The sequence below is a fragment of the Stigmatopora argus genome, chromosome 2 (genome assembly GCF_051989625.1).
Source record: "Stigmatopora argus isolate UIUO_Sarg chromosome 2, RoL_Sarg_1.0, whole genome shotgun sequence".
Lineage (NCBI taxonomy): Eukaryota > Metazoa > Chordata > Actinopteri > Syngnathiformes > Syngnathidae > Stigmatopora > Stigmatopora argus.
Window position 1 is genome coordinate 19857552 of NC_135388.1, and position 15624 is coordinate 19873175.

The 15624-nt window shown below is 38.9% G+C and overlaps 2 protein-coding genes across 2 annotated transcripts; both read right to left on the reverse strand.

Moving 5' to 3' along the window:
* Positions 1 to 446: 446 nt before the first annotated feature.
* On the reverse strand, positions 447 to 8045 carry aph1b (aph-1B gamma-secretase subunit). Its single transcript, XM_077594832.1, has 6 exons — positions 7576 to 8045; positions 6232 to 6402; positions 6053 to 6126; positions 3013 to 3135; positions 2636 to 2763; positions 447 to 2093 (listed from the first exon to the last, which is right to left on the reverse strand). The coding sequence occupies exons 1-6, from the start codon at positions 7686 to 7688 to the stop codon at positions 1926 to 1928; spliced, it is 777 nt and encodes a 258-aa protein (XP_077450958.1). The 5' UTR covers positions 7689 to 8045; the 3' UTR covers positions 447 to 1925.
* A 1046-nt stretch (positions 8046 to 9091) lies between these two features.
* LOC144093285 (troponin I, fast skeletal muscle-like) lies at positions 9092 to 12286 on the reverse strand. Its single transcript, XM_077626663.1, has 6 exons — positions 12052 to 12286; positions 11934 to 11970; positions 10099 to 10227; positions 9516 to 9605; positions 9261 to 9437; positions 9092 to 9178 (listed from the first exon to the last, which is right to left on the reverse strand). Exons 1-6 carry the CDS (start codon positions 12057 to 12059, stop codon positions 9092 to 9094), a joined length of 528 nt encoding a protein of 175 aa, XP_077482789.1. The 5' UTR covers positions 12060 to 12286.
* Positions 12287 to 15624: the final 3338 nt, after the last annotated feature.

Here is a 15624-nt window from a genome sequence, read left to right on the forward strand (position 1 = left end):
TGCAAATTCTTACGCAGGTGTTCTTGGTTTCCGACCTGATACGAAATTGTTGTGGCAGTTGTTTTTTTTACCTTAATGGTGTTATTCTGTGATATTATGCAATTGTTTGAATCAGATTACCTTAGATGTTTTGATTATGCACGACTAAATGGACAGAGGAGGATGCCGTTTCTTCAGAATATTCCAGAGGCGAGGACGAGCCAGGACGATTCTCACTTGCAAGTTTAGTAGCTGGAACATGTCAATGATGTCTCTCTGTTTTTATTAAAGTATACCTATTAATAATCATTGTATTAAATTCCCTTTAGCACATCTCCCTCTAGTTGCTGTATAAAATAACTTCTAACCACATATACTATAAATTTCAAGCACTTATTGCAGGTGCGCTTTATAGTACGGAAAATACAGAAAGAAAGATTAAGATGGTACAAAAAGAACATTTCAAATCAGAATAAAACAAATTTATTTGAGATGATTGCAGTGTGAACAATAGATCTCTCCTACATCTTACTGGTTGCAAAACTATTATTTTACTATGAACCATTCAGACTTGGACCTGAATATTTCTATATTATAAAAAAAAAAGATTGGCATCCTTGACTAGAGTCTCATATTAAATGTTCCCGCCTGCTATTTTTTTTTCAGGTTTGCAAGATAATTTGTGTTAAAATGTTACTGTACTGGCTAGTATAATTTGTCCAAGTATATTTTGGCTGAAATGCTCAATATTTCATTTGCAAATAAGCTTTACTACCAGGATAGTAAAGGAAAAGACGAACTGCCTCAGAGAAAATGCACCTGACTGATAATAAAAAGGAAAATGCAAAAAAAATCAAAGCCTCTATCTGGTACACATTGACAAATGTTGTCATAAATTTGGTGATGTCAACCATTCACGAAATAACTCAAAAAACAGCACAGATTTGATTGTGGCTCTTCTTGGCAGTTGATAAAGTTTCAGCATTGCATAAAATGTTGACACAGCCATATATTCTCTCAACCAAGTGGGTGGGTTCCAAGCATAAGGTGGGCAGGTATTTGAATCTATGCATTTCTACATGGCAACTGCACCCAATTTTGATCGGCTCATTATTTTATTAATGCACACAACTGAGTTGAAACTTAAAACTTACTAATTTGAAACTTTTATACATAAATGGGAAATTGCAGAAAGAATGGAATGCTAAAGAATTACCTTACCTACACAAGATATTGATTTAAATTCGTGATGTATAACAAAGCTGTGATCGCCCACAAGCAACCAAATCATTTTAAAAGGCAATACAGAACAACACATTCAGCAAATTACAAAATATTTACAGTTCACTTTGTTGATCATAAAAAGTGTTTCTGGCTAACTGTCAAATGTTTTTTTTTATAACTTGTACAGACAGCCATCTCAAGAGTAGGATGTTCGTTGTCAAGTATTTACAGTACTTAGTGGCGATGATGTCCATTACATAGATTTTTCTTAATGTGTAAAAAACTTACGCCTTGAATGTGATAAAGTGAAAGCCACTGCAACCTATGGAATGAATGACAAAATAATTAATGGTACACACGTTCAACATTGAAGCTTCCATAAACGATGCAGCAAATAAAACGCATGAGCCAGGATTGCACGGGCATACATTTGTGAGCAGAACCACATTTTACATGAGGCAGACAAACTGAGTTTCACCACCGAATGAGTTTTTCAAATACTACTTTCCTCTGCAAAACAATCACTGCTTTTACTGTTTGGTTTTTGTTTTCTGTTTTTTTTAAAAAGCAAAAAAAAACGTAGGTTTAATTTCAAAATTTAATTAAAAGAGGAATTGCACTCTCTCAGTGTATTCAGTGCTTGTGTGTATGGGAAAGAGAGAGAGAGAGAGAGAGCGACAGAGGGAGATCTTTGGATGGAGAGTCCAAGCTACAGTGTTGCGTTATCTGGCCCGGTGGTTGGCCAACAAAAAATCTTTGTCTTTGCAGGTCAGGCAAAGTTTGAGGTTCCTGAGGGATCCACCAGCAGAGTAAAAGGCCCACACGCCCATTAGGAATAAGATAATGTAGGTGGGAACCAGGCTGGCAACATACTCTGGGTTCTGGAAGGTCTGTAAGAGGAGAAATGGATCAGTTCGTGTCTGTCAGGGATTGGCAGTACAGTGGTATCTCTACTTACGAATGATTCAAAATACAAAGCCATTTTCAGGTTACGAAATGCTTTGACATGTAAACTATTGTTCCAAGATAAAATAATCTATCGAAGTATGAAACAAAAGAGGCATAGCATATAATTATAAAAAGGAAATGTTTGAACACTTGACGTGGACTTCAGTTTTATGGATTGGTGATTGCAGGGGTCTCTAAACTATTCCAGAAAGGGCCACAATGGGTGCGGGTTTTCGTTCCAACCTATAAGAGGAAACCTTTCCACCAATCTGGTATCTTAGAAGTGCAATCAGTGGATTGCAGTCAGGTGCTTCTTGTTTCAGCAGAAACCTCATTGGTTAAAATGTTTGTGTTGGATCGGTTGGAACAAAAACCTGCACCCACAGTGGCCCTCAAGGACCGGTTTGCAGACCCCTGGTTTATAGTGTGAGCTTGCTGGTTAGCCACACAACACAACACACATTAACCCTTCAACATAACTCACCAGACAAGAAACGACCAGGTGGCTGATGACAACAGCAGCAACCGCCCACCATTGCCTCTTTTCACAGGCATCAAAGAAGACCACACCCCAAAACATGTGGAGAAGAATAATGGCCATCGTCATGAATGCTAGAATGGGAAAAGAGAGGAAAGTTTCAATTCAAGTGAACATGTGTGTATAAAAGCATACATCACATTTTTTACTTCAACTTTATTTAAGCAGTAAAAGGAGAATTGAGAGATTTTTGACTCTTTTGAATCTTGGCTTTCCCGTGTCTCAATTTCAAGTCTTTTTCTAAAAGGTCATTTGTGATGATAGTGTTATATATTCTTATTCAAAATGGGAAACATCAGCAGAAAAATATGGCCCTGTGGTACCGGAAGACAGGAAGTAGTGCTGCGAGTCCCCATGGATCCCAATAGTGCCCGGACCAACTGAATCAGCCAGAATGTTCACCACAGAGAACGCTCCACTCATGAATCCAAAGCCAAGGCCTGACACTGAAAAGCATTACAGGCAAGAACATATGTTACGCAAGAAGCAATAATAGTGCATCTGACAAAGTTAGTTTGTGCTTCTATTATTTATTCAATAATAAATTATAATGAAGCAATACACATCATACTCTTGTCATAGAATATTCATTTTTTGAAACAAAACTATTTTAGGCATGATATTTAATGTTTGTTTAACAAGTATCCTTAATATGATGTTCCAACAAAGTTGGAGCATTGAAAAGAAAAGAAGGATTTCCAAATGGTTCATTCATTCATTTTCTTAACCGCTTACCCTCACTAGCATCACAGGGGGTGCTGGAGCCTATCCCTATCCCAGCCAACTACAGGCACGCAGGACACAAGGGAACAGACAACCATTCACGCTCCCACTCATACCTAGAGTCAATTTAGAGTGTTCAATCAGCCCAACATGCATGTTATTGGGATGTGAGAGAAAACTGGACTACCCAGAGAAAACCCACCCAGACCCGGGGAGAACATGCAAACTCCTCACAGTGAGGACCGACCTGGGATCGAACCCTCAACCCTAGAACTGTGAGGCCAACATGCTAACCACAATTTGCAAATCATCTTAAACCTATAATTAAATTGAATATGCTACAAAGAATAGGATATTTCATGTTTAATATACTAACCTTTTTATTTGCAGCAAATAAAAATTACCTTTTTTTAAAACAAATTTATCACTGCAATTCATTCCCAAAAAAGCCGAGTCAGGTGAAAAAATAAAAAGTTCAGGAATGCTCATCAAACACACGTTTGGAACATCCCACTGCTGAGCAAACTAATTCGGAACAAGTGTATCCCATGATTAGGTATAGAAGGTCCCTGAATTCCTCAGTCATTCACTAGCAAAGATCCACCTACTTGTGAACAACTGTTTGAGGAAAATAGTCGATTAAGGAGTAGAATAGAATTGCAAGGAATTTAAGGATTTCATCATCGACAGTCTAAAATATCATTCAAAGGTTCATTGAGTATGAATAAATCACAAGGTCGAGAACAAACATTGAATGCCCCTGACCTTTGTTTACACAGGTGGAACTGAATCCGAACTCAACATCAATGTTGAAAAGATATCACTACACGTGCTCAGGAAAACTTCAGAGTAGAATATAATTAAAATTGGCTCAGAAAAACGTCAGAAAACCAATGTCAGTAAATACATTTCTGTCCTAAATCTGTGAATGCAGCTTAAAACTATATAAGACAACTAAAACAGTGTTTCCCAACCACTGTGCCAGGGCACACTAGTGTGCCGTGAGCAATGGTCAGGTGTGCCGTGGGCAATTCCAAGAAGTCATACAATGTAATATTCAGAGAGAGAAAAATGAATATAATGAGATTAAAATTGAACTAATACAAGGTTAAAATCAAAACATGATGAACGATAAATTATAGATTATACTATTATAAGATTCAAATTGTGAAACAGTCATTTTGCTTGGTTTCTAGGCCAGGGCAACAACTTTTGGCAACGTAAGGTTTAGCGTAATATAAGGAGATTTAAGTCATATTTGGAAAAAAATCATAAAATTATGCAATTAAAAATATTACATTCCTTATTTTTGCATCACTCAAACCGGAAGTTGTTCAGGGTCCGGAGACATCAACTTTTGGTGGCATTAGGTCAGTGTGAAAAATGAGATTTTGGAATCATTTTGGAGGTTTATGTGAGTCCTGCTGATAAAACATCGATGAGAATGACTATTGTTAATATAGGCAACATAGTTTTAAATTAAAAGATTTTCAGATGGTGGTGTCCCTTGAGATTTTTTCAATGCAAAAAGTGTGCCGCAGCTCAAAAAAGGTTTCGAGACACTGAACTAAAGACTATCCTATGCTAAGGCAAATGCCATTTATCAACAATACATAGAAATTTCTGCTGCCTTCTCTGGGCCCAAACTCATTTAAGATGCACTGACGCAAAGTGGAAATATGTTCTATGGTTTGACAACTCCACATTTCAAATAGTTTTCGGAAATTGTGGATTTCATGTTTTCCAGGCCAAAGGAAGAAAGAACCATCTAGGCTGTAATGGACCCAAAGTTCAAAAGCAAGCAATACATCAAGCAAGAATGGGAAAGAGTTTACCCACTAATCTTAACAATAGTGACCTAAATTCACAAATGTTAATTGAATGTGGTTAATACAAAAGGCAATGTCATACAAAAGTGAATATGACGAAGATATGGCTTTTTGGGAAGATTTTGCAGCCATTAAATTGTAAGTGAATGATTATTTTCTAAAACTATAGTTTTTCGGTTTCAACATTAAATATCTTGTCTGTAGTGTATTCAATTAAAATATTGATTGTGCATGATTTGCAAATCATCATTCGTATTCTATTTTTATGTTTAACACAATGTCCCAACATCAATGGAATTTGGGTTGTAATTGGTAAATTCAATGACCAACTTAGGGTTTTACCGAGAAAACACCCGATTTTATATATTTGGTTTCCTGAAAAACACCCTCTACGCACTAACAACTATATAATCAACCCACAGTATACTAAATGCCTCTGCTAACTAACCTCTTGTTCACATTTATTCACATAATGTTTGAAATTTGAAAATTTAAGTTTGAAATTGAAATTTCAGAAGGTTGGTGACAGTAATTACAGTAGCCAGCAGAGGACAATGTTGGCCCACATTAGTAGTCCCATGACCTGGAAAAATGTTTCATTGTAATTCATATTTTTTTGCATAAAAGCAATTTTAACAAAAAATACATTAATGTAAGTGGTAGTGCTAATTTGGGTTTAGTTTTCCATTAGAATTATAGTGAGTATGAAGAATTTCAATTGAACAAATGTTTGTTGTTTTATTAAACTCAGCAAGAGCGAAATTTCAAATGAATTTTATTAATATTTGTCTTGTTTATGTTTAAAGCATACCGTAGGCCAGTTGTCGTATGGAGATGGGCATAGTTTCCTCCTGACTGAGGGTGAGAAGACCTTCATTTGCTTTCCTGCACACACAAACACCATACAACATAGTCGTTGCTGAACAATATGTGGAATGACAATTATCCCTTTTGGTTTTTCAACCATTTATTGTGTGTACGTTAGCTTACTTCAACAGTTTGTAATAACCAAAGCGGAAGGTCTCCTGTAGGAGGACTGACAGAACAACGCCGAAAATGAGGAGGCCTTTCTGCTGAGCGGCACTGTCCTTGTTGCTTATCTGAACAGAGATGAACCAAACCAAAGAGGAGAGCAGGAGAGAGACAAGCCAGAAAAATGCCCTATAGAACAAGTACAAAAAAGTTATTATTTTGAGACGGTCCTTAAAAATCAGAAAACAGCTTAAAAACGCACAAAGGAATTAGGCTGATGTTCAAAAAGTATTTTTTTTCAAATTTGAGACTTGAAAAAGAGGGGGTCGTCTTATACTCAGGTCATTTTATATTCTGGCCAATCCTGTATATGCTACCGTATTTATTCGAGTATAACGCGCACCCATAATTTGTGACTAAAAATTGCTATACATTTTTTTTCCAGTTTTTCTCAGCTCACACCAAGTATTGCACTTTTACTGGTAACTGGTAAGTGCTGAAGACATGTCGCCATGACAAAACATTTATTCACAACACGGAAACCTGGTAAAACAAACTACTACCAATATGAACAAAATTATCAAATAGAATTTACAATTTTAAATCCTTAAAGTCTAATTCATCATCAAAATATTTAAACATTTTCAAAGTCTGATTCATCATCATCAGATTCACCAAACAATTGATTGCATTCCTCTTGAGCGACGATAGCGCTCCCTGGGCGGACTCGATTCCCTGGAGTCACTTTTTATTTTATTTTTACCCCTATTACTCTATAAACTTGCCAAAGGCTATTTAGAGGACTGGCTTTTGTAAAAGAAGGAAGATTATCGCCATCTGGCGGGCAAAGACATGTTTTACATCTCCCATTATACATAGAGGCTACAGAGGGGACTTTTTCACCAGCGGAGGTCAGTGTTTCACCGGGATTTGTTTATAACGTACAAAATTTTGCACGTTTTAATCGAATAAATATGGTACAGTAATCCCTTGAATATCATGGTTTATGTAGACCAGACAAAAAAAATCAGTGCTGAGTCCTAGTAGCAAAAGTGGCTTCCGCTTACGAGTTTCAGCATGGATTTTCACATTTATATGAACTTCATTTTTTTGTTAAAATAATTAATAGCGGGAAAAATAGCAAAGATGTGAATTCGCGATAAATGAAGACGCAATAATTGAGGGGTTACTGTAGTTAGACACAAAGTGCTAGCACAAACTTGAGGCAAACTGCTAAAGGATCAAAACAGACAATGCAGCGCCTTCAATAAGCTTGTAAAAACCCAACTGGTATTTATCGATCTTAGCACGACCAAACCAAAGCTTACATTAACGATAAGAATCCAGAAATTCATGTCTCACCCTGCTATGAGGAAGATAACTCGCAGAGGCTCCCGGGCGATGGTAAACAGGAACAGAGAAATGGCAGGGCCGAAGGCGATGAAGGTACAACCAAAAAACACCGCTGCCGTCATTTTCGGTGATTCTTGAGGAATGTGCACAAAGGTGCGCCACACAGAGCACTTTGTTAGATTTTTTTACACAAGCGATATATCGGATATTTTTCTTAATAGTGGCCTGCTATCGGTGGTTAAACACAGAGCCTTTCCTCTGTAGATATCACGTATATTAGGTTAGATGTTTGACGTGCTGTGAGCCAACGGGGATGGGAATTGTGACTTGTCGGTCATTTTGCGTCGGGGCAATTTGGCAAGGAAAGGGTGGTGTAATTTGAAATATAGCCACAAATATTTCTCAATTCAACTCAAATCTGTTTCGAAATAGATGTGTTTATCATAAACTTCAGATTCAAAACGGCATCCAGCTACTTACGCCACCGGCACAACCTTGTAACATCTCTCTTTTGCATATGTTATCGATGACAGACTCTACTTCCGCCACTTTAAGATTTAACTCGTGATGTCACATGAGAAACGTTGATTCAAACCCCTTTGTTGATATTTTTTTTCCTATTGACCGACTGTACCCAACAATATTGTGCTTTTTTTGTTTTATTTTTTCTAAGTATTGCCCTAAACATTACGGTAAAATAAATACACAAATTGTAAAATAATGAGATTTGAAACCAGAATAGGATTATTTCACTCCTTCATTGCCACTTTTTTCCAAAGTATTGCCCAGTTTTACGTTAAAATAAATACACACATTTTAGAATTATGATATCTGAAACCAGAATATGAGTATTTAACTCATTCACTGCCAGCCTATGTAGTATGTATTCACATGACAGTTGTTGTGCTGGGAAAAAGAGGAAGAAAAGCTTTGGTTTGATGTCAATCCTGGTGGTAGCCAATGTGGTAATTATACCTATACTACTTCCATCAGCCCTGGTATTACCTCTTTCTGTTATTTTGTTGACAGTTGTTTCAAACTCAAATACCCTGTATAAAAATTCATTCATTCATTTTCTGAACCGCTTTATCCGCATTAGTGTCGTGGGGGGTGCTGGAGCCTATCCCACCACGACACCCAGAATCGGTGGCCAATTTTAGAGTGACCAATCAGCCTACCATACATGTTTATGAAATGTGGGAGGAAACCAGAGTACCTAGAGGAAACCCATGCAGGCCTGGGGAGAACATGCAAACTCCACACAGGTGGACTGACCTGGATTTGAACCCAGGACCCCAGAGCTGTGAGGCCGGCATGCTACCCCTTAATTCACCGGGCCGCCTCCCATTTATGAAAATATATTCACAAATATTTTTATGACATAGATTGTGTAAAAAAGTGATGCACAGTTAAATTGATTACAACAAAACTGTAGCTTCTCATTTTCAGTTTGAACTTGTCTGTTGTTTATTGTAGTCATTATATAATTTATCCAAGAATCTTAAAAACACTGAAATGATGCTGCTCAGGCCTCTGTCTCAAACATCTTCTTTCTTCCATCCATTCCGGCTTTGTCCTCAATTTTCTTTCTCCAATCACCAGTCTGTTTATCCTGAATGAGACATATGTAATCAGTGAATAGTGCATGGAAACCTTTATTAAATTATATTTAGAATTAGTTAGAAATTACCCACCTCGTCCTTCACCTCCTTCTTGACCTGCTTGAGATTTCCTCTCAGGTCCATGGACACTTTGTGTTTGGAGCCCAGCAAGGCAGCCAGCATGGCATCAGCTGACATTCGTACTTTCCTCAAAGCCGGCTTTTTAAATTTTCCGTTGAGGTCCTGTACCTTTATCTTCAGGTCATTGATCTGATAAGGATTGGTTATACTTAAGTATCTTTTTCATTTGTAATTATCGCTGTGGAAATAAAACATTCAAAAGTGTACCTCCTTTTCCGACTTCTTCACTTTCATATCCATGTCGTATCTTTCATCATCTACCAGATCAATCTGCTTGTGCAGTTTTCGACAGAGCTCCTGGGTAGTATACCATACAGACATTGATGTATTAGAAAAGTAAGACGGAACGGATATTTGTTCTTGGCGATAGTAGGATCAGATTTCTTTTCCTGCCTCTTCATAAAAGCAATGCTTCCCAATAGAATGGTATCTTTTTCCGTGTAATTTAAATTTTGTAATTGTTTTCGCACTTCCAAAATAATACATATAAAATATGCCAATCTTACACATTGCTGCGACCTGCAATTGGCTGGCATCCAATTCAGCTACCTGCTGCCTGTGCTTGGCTGGGATAGGCTCTAGCCGTGTGCGGTCGATTGGTCTGTTTTGTATTTTAAGGTAGGTTATGTAAGCTCAATGGCAATAAAGTGTAGGGTAAGGTACCATTGGCACATGAAGCACTTCTTTTACTACTTGTGCTGGTAAAAGGTTCAGGCGCAGAGGTTTCTTCGGTTCTACTTGAAAGTTAACAAATTTACTTATTCTGGGGAGGGAGTAATGTGCTGTTTACCTGCAACTCCTCCATGCAGTCAGGGAAAGCGAGAGTAGGGCAGCTTTCCTCCATATATTTGTTTTTCTCTTTTTGGGCCTGTGCAGCCTCTTCATTCAGCATTGACTGGCCAATTTGCAACAGCAAGCTCTAAACAGAAGGCAGTGCAGACAGTTCACAATCACAAACAGATTTGTGTGTTTTACTAAATTTGGGCTTTGTATAGAATAAGTTTCCACACATAGTGCAGGGGTGTCGGCAGAGAGCTTTAGATTAGATTGGAACCATGTAGAAAAATATCGTGTTTTTATTATCTATTTTTGTTACGTGTTTACTCACTCATTCATTTTGACTGGGAGTACCGAGTTAAATTGGAATGGACGTGTATAGGCAATGAAACTGTGAATTAATTTTTGTGAAATAGGATCATCATCAGGTTCCGATGGTGCCGTCAGGCGGCAGCCGTTGGCAGTAGCTCTTATTCATTTTTTTTGTGTTTTACAGCCTTTCTCTCTTTTTTGATTACATTTTAATATTTCTTAATACATTCCCCTTTACTTTACTTTTTACAACTTTCTTTGTCCTAGTAGCTTGGTTTCTTTCTGCTAGTTCTTTTTTTGAACCATTCAGCCATGCCTCCGACGTCATACACAGGGGATCAGCTGTGAACAATACGCAGCAGAAAGAGCAACACCTTGATGCCACTGGAAATCCGGACCTGGAAAAAAGTGCCGGGAGAAGAAGCGACACTTCAGACCAATCATTCCATCTATTATCATGGGGAAAGTGAGATCCCTCCCCGATAAGATGGAAGAGCTGTCGGCGCTTTCCAGGCCGGACACGGACTATCGGAAGTGTTGTACTCTGTTGCTGTTGATTCTTCAGCTCCAGACTACTGAGGGACTGTGCGGATAAGCTTGGAAGAGTGACTGCATATTTTCAACCTCAGTCTCAGTCTGCAGAAGTTCCCCACCTTGTGGAAGACTTCCTGTGTGTGGTTCCAGGTTTATCCAACTCTGCAATGTCTTTTTCTTGTGTCTGTATCCGTTTTTGCTACTGCAACCAAGATGACGTCGCTCAAATGGCAGCTGGTAGCGGTAGCTCTGTTCGCTCTTGCTCGTTTTGTGTTTTTGCTGCTTTTCTATATTTTTAATTGCATTTTAATATTTCTTAATGCTTCCCATGTACTTTTACTTTGTGCTTTTTGCTTTGTTGTTTTGTGACCTTTGGGACTAGACCCCACCTAGTCGCGTGGCTTGGTCTGTGCTTGCTACTGTCTTGCTACTGCAACCAAGGAAATTTCCCGAATACGGGATGAAATAAAGTTCCAATCCAATCCAATCGTTCAATTTTAGCTATCCCAGTTCAAAATAAACAACATTTTTCAGAGAGATAAGGATATTACAATCAATATATGCACTACACTATTGAAACAATTGCAGAACAAACGAAAAATGTCCAGTGACAGGAAATTGTCGATAAAAGCACAGCAAAAATAGATTTATCACAGTGGGTTGTTGTTTTATGTAAGTTTATTTATATTACTTATTCATTACCAAAAGTCCACATTTTCTTCCCACATCGGTTTCAACATCCTTTCAGGTTTTAAACCCTCAGCTAATAGGGTGGTACTATTTAAGTGACTAGATCCATCTATTGCTAAATATGAGAAGTTCAATACTAGAATGTAGACTGAATTGAAGCAAATTGTGTGGGTCTTATTCAATTATATTTCAAAATTTGCTGCAGTCCAATAAAAAACTGAGCAATGGACCGCAGTTGGCCCGCAGGTTGTAGTTTGGAATGGCATCGTTTGTATAATGCCTTATTAAGGTTTAACCACCATCACACATTACCTTGAGGAAGTTTCTCCGGCTTAGTGTCATCTTTTTCCTTCATAGAAAAATACAGAAGATCCCTGTTAGTTTTGTGCATCAACAAGGTGGATGTTAGAGAGTAGAGAAGGGGACTTACTCTGCCATCTTGAGACCGTAGCCAATTCTTTTGTGGCCTGCAGGGAAGAAGTGAGATGAATGTGAACACTGCCCTCTTTATAGTGTGGGTGTGGGGGAGCTCCATAGACCAGTTGTCTTCAGAAACTGTGGGTAGAATGTGGGATATAAGACCTGACGGTGGCAGCTGAGCCACAAATGTTCCAGGAATGCTCCTCTGGAAGTATCATGAGACAATATGACACTGCCTGTTTTCAAAAATCAGTTTACATTTTAGAATAAAAATGTATTCTTGATATTTTTGTTTTGCTGCATTTAATCTCCTCATTTCACCCATGTTCCATTGGGATTTAATGTAAAATATTTTTCCTACCTAAATCCAGGATTTGTAGCCCTTGATTAAGTCTGAGGGTGGGTGTTAAGTGCTTAAGCTGTACTGCAAAAAATGTTGTGGATAACTATCGGCAATTTATACGATTGTTTTTTTTTTTTACCTCAGTAAAATGCACCAGATGGACGGACCTGGATTTGAACCCAGGTCCCCTACTGTGAGGCCGACGTACTAACCACTCATCCGCCTGTCCGCCAAAGTAAAAATCATATATTTTATATAAGTATGACATTGATTTGAATATTGGGGCGGCCCACCATTTGAGTGGTTAGCGCGTCGGCCTCATAGTGGGGGACCTGGGTTCAAATCCAGGTCGGTCCACCTGAGTGGAGTTTGCATGTTCTCGCCGGACCTGCATGACTTTTCTCCAGGTACTCCGGTTTCCTCCCACATTCCAAAGACATGCAGGTAAGCTTATTGGACACTCTAGATTGCCCCCAGTTATGGGTGTGAGTGTGCATGGTTGTCCGTTTCCTTGTCCCCTGCGATCGGCTGGCCACCGATTCAGGGTGTCCCCCACCTCTGGCCCGGAGTCAGCTGGGATAGACTCCAGCACCCCCTGTGACCCCCTCATGAGGATAAAGCGGTTCAGAAAATGAGATGAGATGAGATTAGAAATTAAAGCCTGTCTTTTGTAACGAAATCTGAGTTAAACAAGACTGTATATCTTTTATATGATAATATAGATGTTTGATGATTTCAACCATTTAAATGCCTGTTCACCGACGAAGTGGGAGTCTTTTTGCTCTCGTATGAGAGCAAAGCGTCACATTGACTACATTCACCGAAGCCAACGCAAGTTTCTGTCGCATAATCAATTTGAAGCTTTCCCACACCTCACTCTTGCCGGTGCGTGTTTGTCTTTTCATTTCTCCTGTCTTTAGTTTATCCTTAACTCCTTGCTCCTCCATATTGGGGATACCAGGTCAAAATAGATGCAGACTTGCAAAGGGGAAGATTATCAAGAGGGCAGCGTTTACGTGACGTGCGCAGAGCATGCCTTTGGCTCTGCAGCTCCTGTTTACTATGATTAAATAGCAATCATACATTACAGTGCCTTCTCTGTTTTATCCCAATTATTTATTTTATAACAAGTATATTCCTTATTTTAGTATCCACACATCGTTTTAGTGTACATTCTTATAAACATAAATTTATTTATTTTTTAAAGTCGGCGAGAAAGACCACACATCGTTTTAGTATCCTTTTTTTCAGCAAGAGAGAAGCCTGGCCCGATGCGACCCGAACCTGAAATAATGATTTACATTTTAGGCCCGACCCGACTCGAATTTCGGGTCAGTCAGGTTTGGGCTCGGGCTAAAAATCTGACCTCTAGTATGCGAGCTATCTGCGCTAGTCAATGGTATGGAAACAAAAAACGACAAGGCTTTAGCTGGTGTGATATGTGGGCTTAAAACATAATTTTCCCCCTTTGGGCTTATGTAACATTTAAAATTTATAAAACACTGAATTAGCTGTTATCTGGTCTTTGAGTGAGAGATACAATACTCCCAAATCTAGTCATCAGTCACTTTGCGAGAACCGGGTGGAAATTCTTTTGCAAATTTGAAATCTTCAATGAAACTACCGTGTATGTTGTGGACATGAGAGTAAGTCGCAGTGGACTCAGAAATTACCTACCAGGATACATGCAAACTACATACAGATAGAAGTAAATCAAAGTATCAAGTAAAAAAAACCTTGTATGTACAAACCACAAGTTAGATTTCTAAATTATTTTGTATTTAATATAAATTATACTCTGTACATTCTACAAACAGTCGTAATTGGGGATTTGTTCAATTACTGAAGGACCTCAATAGCATGATGCTTCTGTTAAATGCAACTTATACAAGTTATAATAAACTCAGAGAGGAGGGCAGTTTAATATGGGTGATGAAGAGCCTGAAAAAGTCTTTCAGCAGCTGTCAGTTCTAAATTTAGGAGGCTTTATTGTGCTCCCTAGTTCCCAATTGCTTGCTACAACACTCTGTTACACAGGCACAATATATTGTTTAGTAGTTAAATAGCAATGATACATTACAGTGCCTTCTCTCTTTTATCCAAATTATTTATTTTATAACAAGTATTCCTTAGTTTAGTATACACACATCATTTTAGTATACATTTTTATAAACATATAATTATTAAACGAAAGTCAGCGAGAGAACAGACATCATTTTAGTATCCATTTTTATATACAGGGCGGCCCAGTGGAGCGATTGGTTAGGGCGTCGGCCTCACAGCTCTGGGGTCCTGGGTTCAAATCCAGGTCATGTCCATCTGTGTGGAGTTTGCATGTTCTCCTGCGTGGGTTTCCTCCGGGTACTCCGGTTTCCTCACACATTCCAAAAACATGCATGGTAGGCTGATTGGACACTCTAAAATTGCCCCTAGGTATGGATGTGAGTGTGCATGGTTGTCCGTCTCCTTGTGCCCTGCGATCGGCTGGCCACCAATTCAGGGTGTCCCCTGCCTCTGGCCCGGAGACACCTGGAATAGGTGTGAAATGTACTCTCTTTACAACAAAGCCAAGCTACCATGCTTCTTTTGTAACTACATGGAATTTAGGAAGATTGAACTCTCTGTTTGTCTCTCTACATGCTCCCCCTTCTGCAGAAGCGTTAAAATCTCACTCCATCTGTCTTGGTGTGCTTACTTGTGTTCGACCTTTTTGAATGTTCAGCGCGGACCTGACAATAGGCTCCAGCGCCCCCGCGACCCTAATGAAGATAAAGCGGTTCGGAAAATGAGATGAGATTTTTATAAACATATATTTATTTTTAAAAAAGTCAGCAAGAGAGAAGCCCGGTCCAACCCGAACCCGAAGGAATGATTGACATTTTAGGCCCGACACGACCCAAATTTCGAGTTGGGTCGAGTCGGGCTCTTGCCAGTTGGAGTCCATCTCAAGGCTACTTTTTGGGAATACAGGCCTAGTTCATTGGAAGAACATGTCCAAGCCATCTGCGCCAAAGTTTTATTTCCAGTACCACATTGCAGCAGTTTGTCTTGTTCTACAGGTCACTTTTTTAAATCTTATCTGGCCAAAAGATTCGGCATATCTTCCGGAAACATCCTTAGTGGAAGGCACTAATCTCCCTCATGCCGCTCTCAACGGTACACGGTCGATTGGTCGCCGATCTTTTGGTCGCCGGTCTTTTGGTCGCCCGGAAGGTAAGTGATAATTACCATTTAAATTGT

Excerpts from the sequence above, each read along its gene's own strand:
- aph1b (XM_077594832.1), bottom strand. The coding sequence starts at position 7,688 with ATGACGGCAGCGGTGTTTTTTGGTTGTACCTTCATCGCCTTCGGCCCT. Across the intron at positions 2,764-3,012 it reads GCACTACTTCCTGTCTTCCG|CATTCATGACGATGGCCATT; the intron begins GTACCACAGGGC and ends TTCCCATTCTAG. Across the intron at positions 2,094-2,635 it reads ACCTGGTCGTTTCTTGTCTG|ACCTTCCAGAACCCAGAGTA; the intron begins GTGAGTTATGTT and ends CTCCTCTTACAG.
- LOC144093285 (XM_077626663.1), bottom strand. Across the intron at positions 10,228-11,933 it reads GCCGGAGAAACTTCCTCAAG|AGCTTGCTGTTGCAAATTGG; the intron begins GTAATGTGTGAT and ends CCTTCTGTTTAG. Across the intron at positions 9,606-10,098 it reads ACTGCATGGAGGAGTTGCAG|GAGCTCTGTCGAAAACTGCA; the intron begins GTAAACAGCACA and ends TATACTACCCAG.